This window comes from Limulus polyphemus, unplaced genomic scaffold, assembly GCF_000517525.1.
Source record: "Limulus polyphemus unplaced genomic scaffold, Limulus_polyphemus-2.1.2 Scaffold166, whole genome shotgun sequence".
Lineage (NCBI taxonomy): Eukaryota > Metazoa > Arthropoda > Merostomata > Xiphosura > Limulidae > Limulus > Limulus polyphemus.
This window is the reverse complement of record NW_013665776.1, coordinates 163560-181088: the sequence shown is the minus strand read 5'-3', so window position 1 is coordinate 181088 and position 17529 is coordinate 163560. Positions and strand designations below refer to the sequence as shown.

General features: G+C 33.3%; 1 protein-coding gene across 1 annotated transcript in view; it reads left to right on the top strand.

Moving 5' to 3' along the window:
• Positions 1–552: 552 nt before the first annotated feature.
• Positions 553–17529, top strand: part of LOC106477468 (monocarboxylate transporter 10-like) — a 144291-nt gene continuing 127314 nt past the window's right edge. The window contains exon 1 of the mRNA XM_022381470.1: positions 553–1084. Coding sequence (XP_022237178.1) covers positions 553–1084 — 532 coding nt within the window. The remainder of the gene's footprint in view (positions 1085–17529) is intronic.

Below are 17529 nucleotides of genomic sequence, written 5' to 3'. Positions count from 1 at the left end.
TTAAACTGAGTTCAGTTCGACATTAGCCCGCAGAGCAGAAGTTCGTCCCGATTACTTCCTACGAGTGCAAAGGTCTCTTGTAATCAAGTTATTGCTAAATCTCAACAAGTCGTTTCGTTGTAAGCTTCAAACAGTCGCAAGACTCCGACGATTTAATCTGTACCTTATGCTTAAATCCGGTCGTATTATTAATATTGTAGGTCAAAATATCACCCTAGTCGCTCTCTTGAGGGTACTGATGACGTCATAAAGACGTTTATCACGTATTCCTTCAGGCCCTCAGGACAGTAGTTCTTCAGTCTGAATCAAAGTGAGATGACCTATTCTCTTCTTGTAGTGATTCTCTTTGGTGTCCAGTTGCTGGGGTGATGAAAAAAAGAAACGATTTAATTTCTAAATTTTGTTACTTTATCAATAAGTCGTTTTGAGAAATAACGTAAATAAGGTTTCTTTCCTAAGATTTTTTTGAATATTTGTGTGCATATTTCCTCACGAAGCCTTCACATTGACTGAAATTAAATAATTAAAGTTATATAATGAGCATCACAGGCCATGGATGAGAGTGAATCAATTAATTCCGAAAAGTGTTTAAAATTTCCTATTTATACCTTGCCTGCTCAGGACGAGACAGTCCAGCCCAGCGGTGACGGGGCTGTTATCGATTCCTCCCCGCAAAGCTATCCGGTAACTGAACCTGTAGGCCGGCGACGTACCAAATCTTTGCCGTCTCGACAGGTGAACTTCGCCGTTGAAAGAATCGTGACGCCCTCGGTAACATTGGCCGCTCAACATAAATCTGTTTCTCAGCCGGCAGCCAAAGCTGCGACCTTACCGCAGAGAAAATTTCGGAACACCAAAGTCAACGATGGTGGTGTGTGTGAACGCGGGAAACCAACAGTTACAACTGTCGACCCGAAAACGTCAACTATTCGCCAGCACTATTACCCCGAAGGTGGGTGGGGGTGGGTGATTTGCATCTGTGCGTTCTTCGTACACTTCCTCTCCACGGGGCTTCAGCTGTCCTACGGAGTTCTTTACTTACAGATCGTGAAAACTTTTGGTGAAGATAAATTACATGAAGCCGGTGAGTACCAAATACACATTGCAATTATCAGTTAAAATTTCAAGTAATAACACTACTTTCGTTAACTGTTAAAAGAGACATGGTAAAGTACCGATAGTAATAACAATGGGACAACAACTGTCAAACATTGTTAAAGTAAATTAATGAAAGGAAGACATAGTAAAGTACTGATAGAAATAACAATAGGGCAACAACGGTCACACATTGTTAAAGTAAATTAATGAAAGGAAGACATAGTAAAGTACTGATAGAAATAACAATGGGCACAGAAAGAATATAATCCCAAGTAACTGTAATCAACAGCAATGGACGGGACTCATACAAAATCATGATAAGGAATAAGAGTTGAGGCTCTTATGCCATAAGGACGAGTAAGGGTAGTTATAAGTAACATTCGACAAAAACTGTCCATATATAGCAATCAACTGATGTTTAACATTTAACAAACGTAACTAAATTTCCTTAAAAGAAAGAATCAAAATTTAATATGGTCTTGACAAAACAGGATTTGTTCAATAAGTGTCTTCATTTTTTTTTAAATATAAGTTCCGAACGTTCTGATTTCCAATGTGATATATGGTTTAATATGAAAACACTTTACACGGGTTATGGCTTCACAAGCACGACTGTAATTCATTAATTTACTTTAACAAAGTTTGACCATTGTTATTTCTATCAGTACTTTACCATGTATTCCTTTCATTAATTTACTTTAACAAAGTTTGACCGTTGTTGCCCCATTGTTATTACTATCGGTACTTTACCATGTCTCTTTTCATTAATTTACTTGAACAAAGTTTGACCATTGTTGCTTAAGTCTGTACATTTTCTATAATTCTTTGAAAAAAAATCAATTATTATATATGTCAATACATTGACCATGATCACCCAACAATGATTTTTTCCATAATTGTTATATTAGTGAAGTGGCCACAATTCTTGAACCAAGTTTTCTTCTAATACTTATCAATATCGTTATATAATGACCATGATTTTTTTAACTAAGATTTTATTTTGTTCTTCATGTCATTAGAGTATCCATAATCCTTTAATAAAAGAAGACCATTTTTCTCCATCTCAGCACAGTATCTAAGATCTTCTAACAAAGTTTGTCCATTATAACTTTTGTCGATGCAATATTGGTGATCTTCTAACAAAACAAAGCATTGTTGCCTGTTAGCGCAGTGTCCATGATCTTCAAAAAAGTTTGTCCATGATATCTCGGATCGATACAGTGCCAGTAATCTTCTAACAAAGTGAAGCACTGTTACCTGTTAGCGCAGTGCTCATGATCTTCAAGTAAGGTTCGTCCATGTTCCTGTAATAAAGCTTGTTGCCTATGTTATAGTGTATATAATAATCTACATAAGTTATTTGCGGTTTACATTAACACAGTGAACATTCTCTTATAACAAAATTCGTCAATTGTTTTCGATCTTAGTAGAATACGCTTAATTTTGAATTTCTCTGATGTTGTCCATGTTAATACAATGTCTGTCAACATCTAACAACGTTTTCCTTTATTCCCGCATCAAAACAGTATGTATGGTTCTCTGGTAAGATCAGTGACTAGAAATTAATATCATAGTTAGTATCCAACTAGTTTTGTTTGTGTTTAAGCACAAAGCTATATAATAGGCTATCTGTTTTCTGCACACCGTGTGTATCGAAACTCGACTTTTAGCGTTAGAAGCCTTCACACTTACTGCTGAACCACCAGGAGGCATTCAAGTAGTATCTTATTGAAATGCATAGAAAATGAATGCATTTTTTGACACAAATCTGAGGTCAATAGGAGCCAACAGAAATAAAAATGGATATTTACATTTTACGTGAAAAAAACAACAAAAAAAAACATTGCATATGGAAGTGAGAGAATATAAAGTATTATTTCAGCGTGTTCGACCACTCTAAGTATAAGATTATTTCATGTAGATGATATTTCTATAGGAATATTTGACATCTTACAGAATTATATCTATAAACAAAAACAAATAAAAAAGAAACACTGAAATTCTCTTATCATTTATCATAATTCCAAATTCACAGTTTAAATGTTTTAAAACTAGTTTTCAGTAAAAGAACATTTTCATCCCATACTTCATGACCTCTCAAATTATCTATCGAGTACAATTGATAAAAGAGGGATTGATAAACGGTGGTCAAAGGTCCAGAAACCTATGTGAGCATAATGAGGCAAAACTATATAGTACTGTGCATGTGATATAAGAACTGAAGTTGGATCAATTAAGAAGTGTTTTCGTGTTTATCGGTTTGTTTGATCTTGTTGAATATTTTATAGTACAAGAAGTGAATATCATTTCGACTGGAGGATTCATTTGAATTAATTAAAGTCACTTTGAATTATCATTTATTAGTGTGTTTCTCTTGGCCTTTTTGTTTGGTTGTTATTTGATTTTATTGATGTTTTATTATTATAAATAATTTAAAATTCTTCTATCTATTGATCTTGTCTATGCCAAAGATATAGAAAAATATTTATTATAATTATTACCCCTAAAAATGAAAACTAAATAATTAATTAACATTGAAAAAATATATATATATTTGGGATAATTGCCCAAAGCTACACAATTTTGAAGTGGTAGACTAGAAGGAAGGACAGCAAGTCAACAGCGCCTACTAGTCAGCTTTAAGGATTTGACCGTCACTCTTATAACGCACTCACGACCACAAAGTACGGAACGTGTTTTTTTTTTTATGTAGTAACAGAATGCGAACCACAGACCACCGGACCCACTAATCACTAGGCAACGTCCAGTACAGATTACGATATCATTAAATAAATACAAAACAAAATGGACAAAAATAAGCGCGATAGCCAAGTGGTCACTCAGAGTAACCTTTATGAACCAAAAGGAATCTCCAAACGAAATAAAATTCACTTCTTACACTATGAAATATGCAACAAGAATAAAATAAACTGATAAACATGAAAATACTTCTGCCTCATTATGCTCACATAGGTTTGTTGACCTTTCAACAACGTATTTCAAATTCTTCTCTATATGCATTGCTTAGATGTTTTGATATATTCTACACTAACAAAGTTTCTCCTTTGTTGTTCATGTAAACACATTGTCCATACACTTTTGACCACGTTAGCACACGACCCCTCATTATTTTGTTCATTATTGCTATTAAATCTATATATGCTCCTCGTATGAAATCTGTACATTGTTGTCAGTATTAGTACAGTTTGTTCATTGTTCTCCATGTTAACACATTACTTTTTATTCTTTATCAAATCTCGTTCATTATTGCCTATGTCATTACATTATCCATGCTCCAATAATAAAGTTTGTCCGTTATTAAGTACTCACGGTATAGTTGTAGCTATCGGATATTAATGGTTGTCATTGTTAGTAGCATACACGATCACTTCAGTCTAATTATTAATTAATTACAAATTAGACTTTGGAGTACTGACAATGACAATGTTTGTGTTTTGTTGCCCATGTTAGTAGATTGTTCTTGGTCCTCTAACGAAGTTTGTACATTGTGGCTCAAGCAGAACAGTGAATAATTATTCTGATAAGTTCGCCCAGTTTTCATGTTAATACAGTTCCTCTGATCCATCAAACATTTTTTCTATTGCTGGTCGTGTCTCTAGTTTTTGCATTGTTACCCAAGTAGTAAAGTGTTGAGAGCTTCTAATAGATTCTCCATTGTTTCGATTTTAATGATTCATTAAAAAGATTTACCCAAGTCATTACAGTGATTATAATCCTCAAACAATATTTTGTTTTTGGTTTAAACACCGGAAGCTGACGAAGCATTAGAACCTAATAGGCCTACAATTTGTGATAAAAATCACGTAAAACTACAGATGATTTTTTTTACACATTCGTTTTAACTTGTATTAGATGCTGAAATCTGACGAAACATTAAAAACGAATAGGTCTAAAATTTGAGGGCTATTGGTTTCTAATGCTTCACTAGCTTTCGGCGTTTAAATCAAAACTTTTAAAGTATTCTATTGCATATATAAATAGCATTTTAGAAACATTTTTTTTTGTCTCATCGACCAGCTAAACTGACTTGTTCTGGTATTAAGCGAAATACCTCTTTGGATGTGACTTGTGGAAGACAAAAGATAGATTTGGAATGCTATTTTTACACACTTCTGATTTTAACTCCGAAATGGACAAATTAAGAGGAATGTGGAAATAAAACATGCTCAGTTTCCATTATTTTTATTACAAAGTATATAGATATTTTGTTTTGTTACCTATATTAATACATTTTTTATTGCCTTAAGCAAATTCGGACTTTTGTTTGATTTTTTTTTCTAAATTTTATCTTCTTGTTTGTAGGTCCCCCCCTCCCGAGGGGTTTACAGACTTACAATGCTAAAATCCGGGGTTATATTCCCTGTAGTGGTCATAGCAGATAGCTAATGTGGTTTCGCTCGAAAACAAACAAACAAAATCTTGTCTCTCGATAGATTTGATTATCTTTATTCTTCTTTTTATTTATCTATAGTATAAGTATTTTACAATTGCCAAATAGAGACCACAGTGGTTTTGTAACGTTTCTATTCTCTTAACTTATACTGACATGTGAACGAGTATCTCGAAATAGTTGACACTCCCTATAGATGATTAAAACATGAGGTTATTTTAATTACGCGTTTATCTTTGGGTTCTGTTGAACAATATTAATATATTGCTCACTGTCAACAAGCCTTGCCTTTTTTTAGATCTTTGCATTGGTACAAACTGTTGTTGGACTTCAATAATACCAATCTTTATAGAATATGGTAGTCTCCGAAAATTGCTGTCGTGAGTTTAATAATTAAATTGGTTTTGCTCTAATTAATTTTTCCTACTTGATTTTATCGGGCATCACCAGAGATAAGAAGAAATTACGTAGATTTAGTGGTAAAAAAGCATAATAAATATGACATACAATAGCGGAGTGGAGTTTATGGTATATATTATTCAATATACATCAAACATTTTGCGAAACAATTAGATTGGCAAGGTTATTCTTCACAGTACAAGGTGTTGCCGTGTTTTAGTGCGTTACTAGAAAAATATGAATATAGTTCACAGAACAATTTTGTACGTATTGAAAAAAGTACATTGTAACGATAACGTAGTTGTGGAAAACAGTACATTGTAACGATAACGTAATTATGGAAAACAGTACATTGTAACAATAATGTAGCTATGGAAAATAATTCATTGTAACGTCAACGTAGTTATGGAAAACAGTACATTGTAACGATAACGTAGTTATGGAAAACAGTACATTGTAATGATGACGTAGCTATGGAAAACAGTACATTGTAACAATAACGTAGCTATGGAAAATAATTCATTGTAACGTCAACGTAGTTATGGAAAACAGTACATTGTAACGATAACGTAGGTATGGAAAATAGTACATTGTTTCAATAACGTAGATATGGTTAATAGTACATTGTAATGATGACGTAACTATGGAAAATAATTCATTGTAATGTCAACATAGCTATGGAAAATAGTACATTGTAGTTAATTTTGTTTGTTTGTTGTTAAGCGCAAAGCTGTACAATCTGTACTGTGCACAGCACGGGGATTGAAATCCATTGTTACACACTTACCACTGGGGAACGCTAACATGGCACGTTAGAAGACCATATTGGTTCCAATATTTAAAAAAAAAAACATTACGAAGTTTAAAAAAGATATTTATTTTACAACTTCATCTGAAAAATTATTCATTTTAGTTTAGTTCTGACAATTATTAACTCAATTTTTTTTTAGAAATATTTTACTTTGGACAACAAATAGAGAGTTCAACGATCCAGTATTATGAAACGTTAAAAGCAATAACTATTTATTTTTAATTCAATAACACTGCTTTATAATCAGAAGATTAATGTTTTAATATATTTTTATAGTCTGAAAAAAAATTTTAATGCCTTATAAATGTTAATGGGGTTCTTTGAAGAACAAATGCATTTAAAAGAAAAAAATCGATACAATTTCATAAAGTTTTAAAACAATTAATCATTTTCGTTATAAAACACATTTACAAGAAAAAAACCGATAAAATCTCATAATGTTTTAAAATAATTAATTATTTTTGTACAGCTGGTTGATATTTTATTTATAGTTAAAGGATGAAAGCTATAGAAGAGAGATAATCTGAAAAAGCAGTAAAGAAAAACAAATATTTCTTTTCTTAGTATGAATTTTAAGATTACACTTAAATTTTACGAATATGTTGTAGTTTAACTCCCTTGTATCGTTATCTTCAGAATAAAACTTTGTACGAGTAATATAAAAATTCAATTTAAACTCTATAAGCAAATAAAATATAAATAATATTTGTATTTGTGGTAAAGCTACTAAGGCGTAACAATAATATTTGTATTTGTGGTAAAGCTACTAAGGCCGTAACAATAATATTTGTATTTATTGCAAATCTACTAAGGCCGTCACTAACTTTGAACTACTGACCAGAGGACAGTCAGCTAGTCAGCACTACCTTATCATCCAACGTCTGCTCAAAAGAACTGACTGTCATTCTTGTAACGCATCCACAGCAATGATTAGAACTCGGCTGCGAAACCCAGAGCACTAACATAGGGCCGGACAAGAACAATAATAACAAAATATACAACTGCAGCAAGAAATCACGCGGGTCTAAATCAGAACTAAATGGGAATTAACAAAGCAATATTTAAGGGCATAGTCATATTTATATTTCACAAATATTGGAAACACTCATATTAATGGCAGATGACAACAGCGTCTGAATATCGAAAATTTCAGTTCTCATTGAACTAATTCAATAAATTTTTATCATTGGGTCTCTGTTGTTGTTTTTTAATGAAAGAGTTAAGTTGCTAAAATCCTGCTCACTTTTCCGTTGTAATTGTCTGTGAAATACGTTGTTCTGTGTTACGTAAATTTAGAGCTGCATTAACAACAGGCATACAACCCATTTTCAAAAAACAAACGAACTGTAACATAAGGATTGCCATGCAACATCTTTCATTTTCAAACCCAAACCGACTTTCTCTCGCATGCATGTGATAGGGATTGGAGGAAATTATTTACAGAATTTTTATTATTATTTTGAGGTAGCGTCTTCACAAGATTATAGTAACAATTTTCGGTTATTCTTCACAATAATAAAAATATACATCGTTAATGAGTGGGTGAATAAATTCACTTATCACATCTTTTATGTGGGGTGACAAAAAAAATCTTCCAGATTTCATAAGTCCAACAGAACTAAAACAATAAATAAAATATGGAAAGGTGTCGCTCGTTCTGTGCACGCGTTTGTTAAAAAATAAAATCTACATTTGTATGTTTTGGTCTACCTGAATTAGTTCAAATGCTTGCATGTATCTCCAAACGGGGCTATATATTTAATTATTAATATCAGATTGATGATCTTCGTTGGGGACTTTTAATCTATGGAGATTAAGTTTCAGAAATGGGTGGAAATAGGAACGATATAAGTTACAACCAAGTAGCACAACATTCCCCGAGTTAAGCTGTATCTAGTCGGATAAAAAATGAAAGAGAGATAAACCTTTGAACACGTTTCAAAAGTAGAAGGATTTGTCAAATAAACATATGAAGTAATTACATGTGTTTTTTTTAAGTGATCTGCTGGGAAATGGAGTTTTGTTAACCTCCTTCGGATTAGGTCTTTAAATTTACGAGGATTTTGAAGTATTTATATCGTACAAGACTAGTAGAAGGGTGGTTTTTAGTATATATATGTAGTCTAAACATCTTACTGAAGATACATTACTCCTATGGAAACATTCAAAGAACATACTTGTGTCAAGTATAAACTAATTGAAGAGCACATCGTGTTCGAGAATACAGCTATCGAGACGGCTCCATAATTGTTTGTAAGATATTTAAATTTTTCTTATTTTAAAACTAGAGTGATATAAGATTTTTTACTGAAATTCTGAAATCATGCTTAAAATGTGCTATTATCATAATTACTATGTTTACCGCAGTATTAGGAGTATTTAAATTAAAGAAATAGGGCTTTAATCTAAAGAAAAGTGTCGATGTTTGAACCAGAAGAATGACTGCGAAGTATGAAAAACGACAAATTTATTAAAGTTCAGTTTACACAAGAAAAAAAAACCAACATGTTTAACAAAAGAAGATGTGTCGTGATTCTACATAATCTCATTCCATCCATGTTTTGAACAGTTTGTTATGGATTTCGCGCAAAGCTATACGAGGACTATCTGCGCTAGCAGTCCCTAATTTTGTAGTGTAAGGCTAGAGGGAAGGCAGCTAGTCATCACCATCCACCGCCAACTCTTGGGCTACTCTTTTATCAACGAATAGTGGAATTGACCTTCACCTTATAACGCCCCCACGGCAGAAGGGGCGAGCATGTTTGGTGTGACGGGGGCGCTCGACTCGCAATCTTAATCATCTGGCCATGCTGGGCCGTTTTGAGCAGTGAGAAATGTTGGGTAAATTACAGCGATACACACACACACTTAACCGTGTATAACTAACAGCGCTAAGATGCATAAGAAACTAAATTAGTACTCACCAAAAATCTCCCCCCCCTCTCTCTGCTTTAAAAATCCGATTATGGGTATTAGAGTATCATTTCAAGTCTTGTTGTCATAGTAGCAAAACAAGTTATGTCAATTTTGCTCATATCATTCGAGGATGTAAGTGTAATATTTCCTTTGATAAAGTGAGGTTTGTGACAAACTATAACATCAGTTTTTATAAAAATATTTTGTCTATTCTACTCTCGTCTGTTTACATTTTGGCGTGGGATGGTCCTGTGAAAAAAAAACGGTGGATTTCGGACCTGCTGACTGGGTGCCTTCCTTCTGATCAGTAGTTCAAAGTTAAGTACAGCGGAAAGTGGCCTTAGTAGCTTTGACATGAATAGAAAATACAAATTTGCATTTTATTGGTTAAAATCTAAACGCAATTTGCTTTTTAGTTCAAGTTTGTAAGTACGGGGAACAGAAGAATTGAAAGATTCTAAACTTTGAAGATTTACGAGAATCCTAGTGGGTCTTAGTGGCTAGCGTGCAGGATAGTGAAGCTGAGGTTCTGTGGTGGTGATTAACTGCCTTCCCTCTAGTCTATCACTTCAAAATTAAGGACGTCTAGCTTGAACAGATAGTCCTCATGTAGCTTTGCGCGAAATCCAACAATGAAGCAAAAATTTACGTTTTAACGGAAAACCTTAATATTAACCTCAAACCATGTGATTCATTTGAAATAGAATAGGAAAGCAGTCACATGAAGTACATTTGCTCCTGTGATGAGACAGTACAATTCTTTAAATTATTTAATGTAACTATCTACTGTTTTATGATATAAATGTTAAGAATGTGGGGCATTTAGCCTCCATTCCAAGTACAATTTATAAAACTATTAGCGAGAAATCAAATAATACTTTATGCTTTAATTCGCTCAAACAATGCATTTTTCTGGACATTTTAAAGCGTTATTACAAGGATATTTACTTGCACATATGCTACTTAGTGAGAACCTGTCGATGAAGTGAGAACGAAAGACACAGAAGAGAGACCTCATATGGTGGAAACTTGAGCTTGTTAATTTACAGAGAGTGTGTATTTCGGTTGAATCTTGAGCTTCTTTATTTACAGAGAGTGTGTATTTCGGTTGAATCTTGAGCCTGTTTGTTTACAGAGAGTGTGTATTTCGGTTGAATCTTGAGCTTCTTTATTTACAGAGAGTGTGTATTTCGGTTGAATCTTGAGCTTGTTTGTTGACAGAGAGTGTGTATTTTGGTTGAAACATTGAGCTTGTTTGTTTACAGAGAGAATGTATTTCGGTTGAAACTTGAGCTTCTTTATTTACAGAGAGTGTGTATTTCGGTTGAAACTTGAGCTTGTTAATTTACAGAGAGTGTGTATTAGGTTGAAACGTAGGCTTGTTTGTTTACAGAGAGTGTGTATTTCGGTTGAAACTTGAGCTTGTTAATTTACAGAGAGTGTGTATTTCGGTTGAATCTTGAGCTTGTTAATTTACAGAGAGTGTGTATTTTGGTTGAACCTTGAGCTTGTTTGTTTACAGAGAGTGTGTATTACGGTGGAAACTTGAGCTTGTTAATTTACAGAGAGTGTGTATTTCGGTTGAAACTTGAACTTCTTTATTTACAGAGAGTGTGTATTACGGTTGAAACGTAAGCTTGTTTGGTTACAGAGAGTGTGTATTTCGGTTGAATCTTGGGTGTTCTGTAAAAGTGAGATCACATCTTCAGTTCTCTCTTCTATATTTTATTCGTGTTTAACGATTAGCATGTTGTATTATCGACACATTTTTATGTGAGAAAAAACCTACACAGAAAGCGGTTAAACTTAAAATTTTGTTCAGTATTGTGTATTAAAATACAAATTAGGTAGCCAAGAACAGCTGTTATTATAAATCATTTCCGTAACAAGTACAGAAACTCTCACAACCAGATTTGTTTCTGTACTCTTGTATTTCTGTTACCCTTGCTGTATTGGAATATTCATAATTAAAGGTAAAGCTTTTTATCATTGTTAGGTCCTTGTGTCCATCAGTTTTTTTTAGTGCATATTAAAATATTGAAACATTAGGGTTAAATGTACTGTGAGTTTCAACGAACAACAAACCAATACGTTAAACAATTATATTGTTGCAGCCTGACAAACAATAAATTACAACCCATTTTCAAACAATACTTTATGAGATACATCATTTCAAGGTCTACGTGCTACCTCCGATTCAGACAAAATTCTGCTTATATGAACGGTGGGACGTAAAATACGCATTTTGAGAACACACAACTATATCAAATGTGACGATAGTATTAAAGATAAAGCAATCAAAACTTACTGTTGGTTACAGTGTGTACGTTATATACGTATTGTATAATTCTTTGATTCCTAACAAAAATAAACAATAGTCCAATACGCTTGTAATTATCTTTCTCAAATACAGACCCACATAGTTTTTGCTAACTAGATACTCAGGAAAGGAATACATTGTACTTAGATTTCATCACTGTATTTTGAACGGTTTGTTCTCATTAGCACACAATCAATGTTGAGACGTTCAGCTATATTCACATTCTTTGCAGTCTTCTCAGAGAAAAGACATGTTGCACTGATTGCTGAATAATCTACAGAAAGGCTATATGTTCATAATACTACATGCAGAATATCACCTCATCCATGAAAGATGCAGTATGGAGTATGTAATAATGGAGTTTTATTATTAAAACCCAGAAACAAGTACCATATCCTTGAAGTATTCAGTTACTATTGGAGGCTTTATGTGAAATTAGAAGATTCGCAGTGGAATTTTGAAAGGTCACATCAAAATATTTCAACTCGAAGTTTACGAACTAATTAATCAGTGATAGATGGATTAAAAGTCGTAAATATACATCAAATATTTCAAGTTTATACTTAGAGGTTTGCGACCTTTGTGGTAGTCGAGTAACTTAATACTTGAAATTGTGGGGGTTACGTGTAATATCCAGAAAAATTATAGAGCTGGAGTTTCCATTTCGATCAACAAGGGCAACATCTATTAGTGTAGTATAAATTTGTAATTGAAAATTGTTACAAATATATATTTTTACATGAGTATAAAACCTCTCAAGAAAGAGAGAGAAAAAATAGTAATGAGACCATCAAATCTATAATTAGTCTTAGCAGAAGTATTGAGGTAGCTTACAGCTTGATAAACTCTCCCAACAAAGTGATATCATTCTTATATTATACCATTTAATCAGTCAGTAAGTTCTGTTCTATGGTATAAAAGTGTAAAATTTGGAACATACCGCTCGGTGTACAGCTCTAGAAATAGGCGCGAATAAAATTATTCGTTCGATGGTGCCAGCCTCACAACGTTCATTCTGCTGCAATAAGTTTTATGGCATAGCTTTCATATCTTGTTTTTTGATAGAGGTATTTTTTCTCTAGCTACTTATATGTAGGTGACAACTACTTGTGCAGCATTATACATGTCTTAAATACTGACTATCTAGGTAGGCAGAGCAGCAGATAAGCAGTAAAAATAGGAACCTGAAGACAGTTAGAAAACACATAATTCAATATCTTCATTGCAGAATTGGTGTTCACAACTTCAATAAATTCCCAAGTTTACGGGCTTCTCCGTACATTAAAATGTGCATGTCATGCAAAACCCCAAAGGGAGAGTTCTTATTCAACTTCATTTAAATTTCTAATTAGAACATTCAGTGAAAATAAAAATATTCAACGCCCAAAATCTGCTGCTAAAACTTTTATCACAGAGCCATCTACCTATCCATCATTATCGCCAAAAGCAATTTCTTCCTCAGAGTAATGACCTTAATGTTTATGGACGTTGCCAAGCAAGAACTCCAAACTTGGACATTAAAATCAAACGCAAGTTTAATTGAATACTCCATGTCTAAAAAGTTGGTGTTCTAGTTCAGTTTTATTACCCGATGATGGCTCGCTTTAATTTTTTTCTATGTTTCACAAATGGTTAATTTAGGATTTGCTATATAAGTTATGGTTCAGTAAATCTTACCTTTCTTTTTTTAGCTATTGTTATACATATATTTTTTATTTTATTTCTGTGATATATATATAATATTGCCCAATGTTGCTTAAACAAAAATAAATTTGTACCATGAACACAGAATGGTTCACTGTAAAAGATACGTACTTTGTTAAATGTTTATACATATAGTGTTATTACAACATTTTAGCCTTTTTTCTTGATAAATATTTTGTAATTACACTATGCTAAATCAATACGCCACAACGAATTAGAAATACAAAATTCCAAATGTATGGAGCACATCCGGGTGTAAACTAATTGTAATTTATTGCAATTTGTATATCCGTAAAAGAACCTTAAGCCACAGAACAGTTAATAGATTTTAACCATTTTATTTAGGTTGGAATAAATGTTTATGTATCTCTATAACTAGAACGAATATAGAACTAAGAAAGTATACATTTGAAAGACAATTATTGTTTAAGGTAGCCACTAGATGGAGTTAAAAAGTGAAAATTTACTATGGCTGTTAATAATTTTTAAAGTTCATTCTTATATACGCTGTCTTCAGCAAATCACCTTTTGGAAGGTTGCAACCAGCAAAGATCGTAAACTACAACTTGGATGAGAAAGAATTCGCTCACAGTGATGAAATATTTGTAGCATAATAGCTTAAGTTAGAAGGATTGTTTGTTTGTTTAAGATCAAAGCCACATTTGACAACTGCTGTGTTCATCGCGAGGAATCGAACCCCGGAATTTAGCGTAAACTTACTGCTGTCCCACCGGGGGACTCATAAGCTAGAAATGAAAAAACGCCCCCTTCCCCATAAAAAGAAAACATGAGCTAATGATTTATATAGATGAGTTCGTGAATTCATAGGTTTTATCCGCGTATATAAGTTAGAATACAGCTGTTCACTCTATTAACTCATTTTAAGTTTTGTTATTATTCTGATAGTAATAATAAACAGCTGTTGTATTAAACAATAATACTGTAAAACTAGGAGATTACATGTTCTCCTAATTAGTTTGTTAAAAGTACTATATTCACAACATTGTAAGGGTGTGGAGACAAACATCAATCAAACTCATAACCATAACATTGTGCCTCTGGAGTGACGAAAATCTTAGCACTCAAGTTCAGTATTATGTTAGATTCTAAACTAGATGGGTGGACCCTTGGGGAATTGCGCTCATTAACAGCCAGACAAATTCACAAATCCAAAGGTAGCCCTGGCGGGGAAAATTCAAATTAAACTTATACTGATACGTCAGTGAACGCTGCTTTCTAGTTTGGTTCGTGGTAAATCTGAAGGCATATGACATTAAAAATCGAGTTTCGATACCCGTGGTGGGCACAGCACAGATAGCCCGTTGTGTAGTTTTGCGCGTAACAATAAAGAAACAAACAAAAAGTGAACGCTGATGTTGTTAAACGTTTACTGGTGTGTTTTATAAAGACCATGCCGAAAATCAAACACATTTCAAAACTGAAGGTAAATAGATAAATAATATAATATATAGAAAAAATACAAAGTATAAAGGGCATACCTGTTCTTTGATATTATACAACTTTTTTTGAATATGCTCTAGGCAACAGCTTTACCACGAAGTTAATTAATAATTTCTTTATTTGTTTTAAAGCGCAAAGCTGTACCATAGCCTATCAGTGTTTTGCCCACCACGAGTATCGAAACCCGACTTTTGGTGTTGTAAGTCCGTAGAGGGGCGTCAATTAATCAAAACAGATTGGTAAATTTCCTCATTGCTGTTGTTTTCCAGGGCATGCCTGTTCTTTGATATTCCGAACAAGAAATAATTATTATATTTCTTTCTACAATGTTTATAGTTAAGCACAAAGCTACACAATTGGCTATTTGTGCTCTGCCCACCACGGGTATCGAAACCTGGTTTCTAGCGGTGTGAGACTGCAGACATGCCGCTGCGCCACTGGAGGGCTTCTACAATAAGTAAAAGATCTTAGATCAATTGTTTGAAATTACTTTAAGAGATTTATTCCTATCTCCTGTCTGATTATTCTTTGTTGATTTAAAGAACTTAGCTTAATTTTTGTATGTACTGAATCAAAATGTCCGAAAACATTTATTTGTAACAGGTATGGAAAAACCTGACATAATATGTGCCTTTGTTTTAAAATTGCATGTGGTTGAAAGCATTGAGACTGCTCAGCATTGAAAGGTACAGGAACTTGGACTCATTATTTTTATGCTGGGTGAACAGCCTGTATTCTAGCAGGTTACTCGATTCTCTGAATATAGTTACAGCTTCTGTTTAGGAGTAACGTGTAAGAACATTCTTGTTAGGGCAAGTAAACCATACAGAAAGAAAAAAAAAATGTCACTATAATATTACTTGTGTCATAATATAATTCAATAAAAAAGGAATAATAACTTTTAAAATACGAAAGGAATTTTGTGGTTTGAAACTTTTTGTCTGACGTATCTTCTATTATAATAATAATACTCAGTTTTTATTTGTCGTGTAAACGCGCACGCACCTTACTATATAAATGCGTATGGACGCGCATTTAATTTCAACGGATGTAAATAAAAGGCGGATGTACATATACTTTAGTAGACATTTTTTACAACAACAAAGCTTATCAACGTTTTTAAAAAGGTATAACGTTAGGTCGTAGAATAACATTATAAGTTTATTTATTGATATTATTAAGTACGGTAAAGTTTAGCTTTAACTAAACTAAAGCAAAAAACGTATACAAGTTACAATGTTAATATTTTTCTTTATTGAATACAGGCCGTAATTAATAAAGGCTTAACTAATGTTAGGCCTAAGACAAGTGAACTTATAGATTTCGATGTCTGCGATGAAAATTATTTTGTATTGTTTTCGAAATTCTGTATTTGAAGAAGTACTGTTGCAATAAGGATACAAATTTGAACGCAAATGTTTGACGGGTTTCTGCTAGTTACAAATATTTCCTACTGTAGAGCTGTTTACTAAGTTTCATTGATTTACACAGTGAAATCCTCACTACAGAATTATCCAACAAAGCATTACCGTTACAGCTTAGTTTGTTTTGAATTTCGCGCAAAGCTACACGAGGGCTATCTGCGCTAGCCGTCCTTAGTTTAGCAGTGTAAGACTAGAGGGAAGGCAGCTAGTCAGCACCACCCACCGCCAACTCTTGGGCTACACTTTTACCAAAGAATAGTGGGGCTGACCGTAACTTTATAACGCCCCCACGGTGAGCATGTTTGGTGGGACGGGGATACTAATGTTACAGCACATTGAACTGTTGCTCATGATATCCATAAATTATGTGTTCACTTTGAAATAACACAGTTTTGTAGTTGAGTTTGACTAATTGATGTTTAATGTCATTTTGATATGGTTTAAGTCCTAGGTTTCTTCGCCAATAAACACATTATTTTGGAAGCTCTGATAAAACCGGTGACCCAGTAGAAAACTTACGCAGGTAATACAATTACTATACACATAAAGAATATGTGTATATATACTGTTACGTATTAAAATTTCGAACGGTTTGAAACCGAGCTAAATGATACTTTAAATTGTACTTTAAATTTAGTAGTTAAGTAAAAGCCGATATATAGTCACTTTATGATATTTGCCAACAAGATTGATACATACAGTTTTCTTTTTTAACACAAATACGTTTTCATATACACACAACAATACAATTTACAATAGCAGTTATTACAAATATTTATTAAAAACAATGATTAATATACAAAAGTTTCACAAACTTACAAACAATATAAAGTTTTCTTTCTAGTCTGGAACTTCTTCGATATCCTATCGAGAGTCCACGATGAGCGAGTTAATAACGAGTTGCCTTAGGTATAATTCACTTAACAGGGAGCTAGCTAGCTTTTGCCTTCGTTATTTACCAGCCACACACGCCGACGTTTCCTAC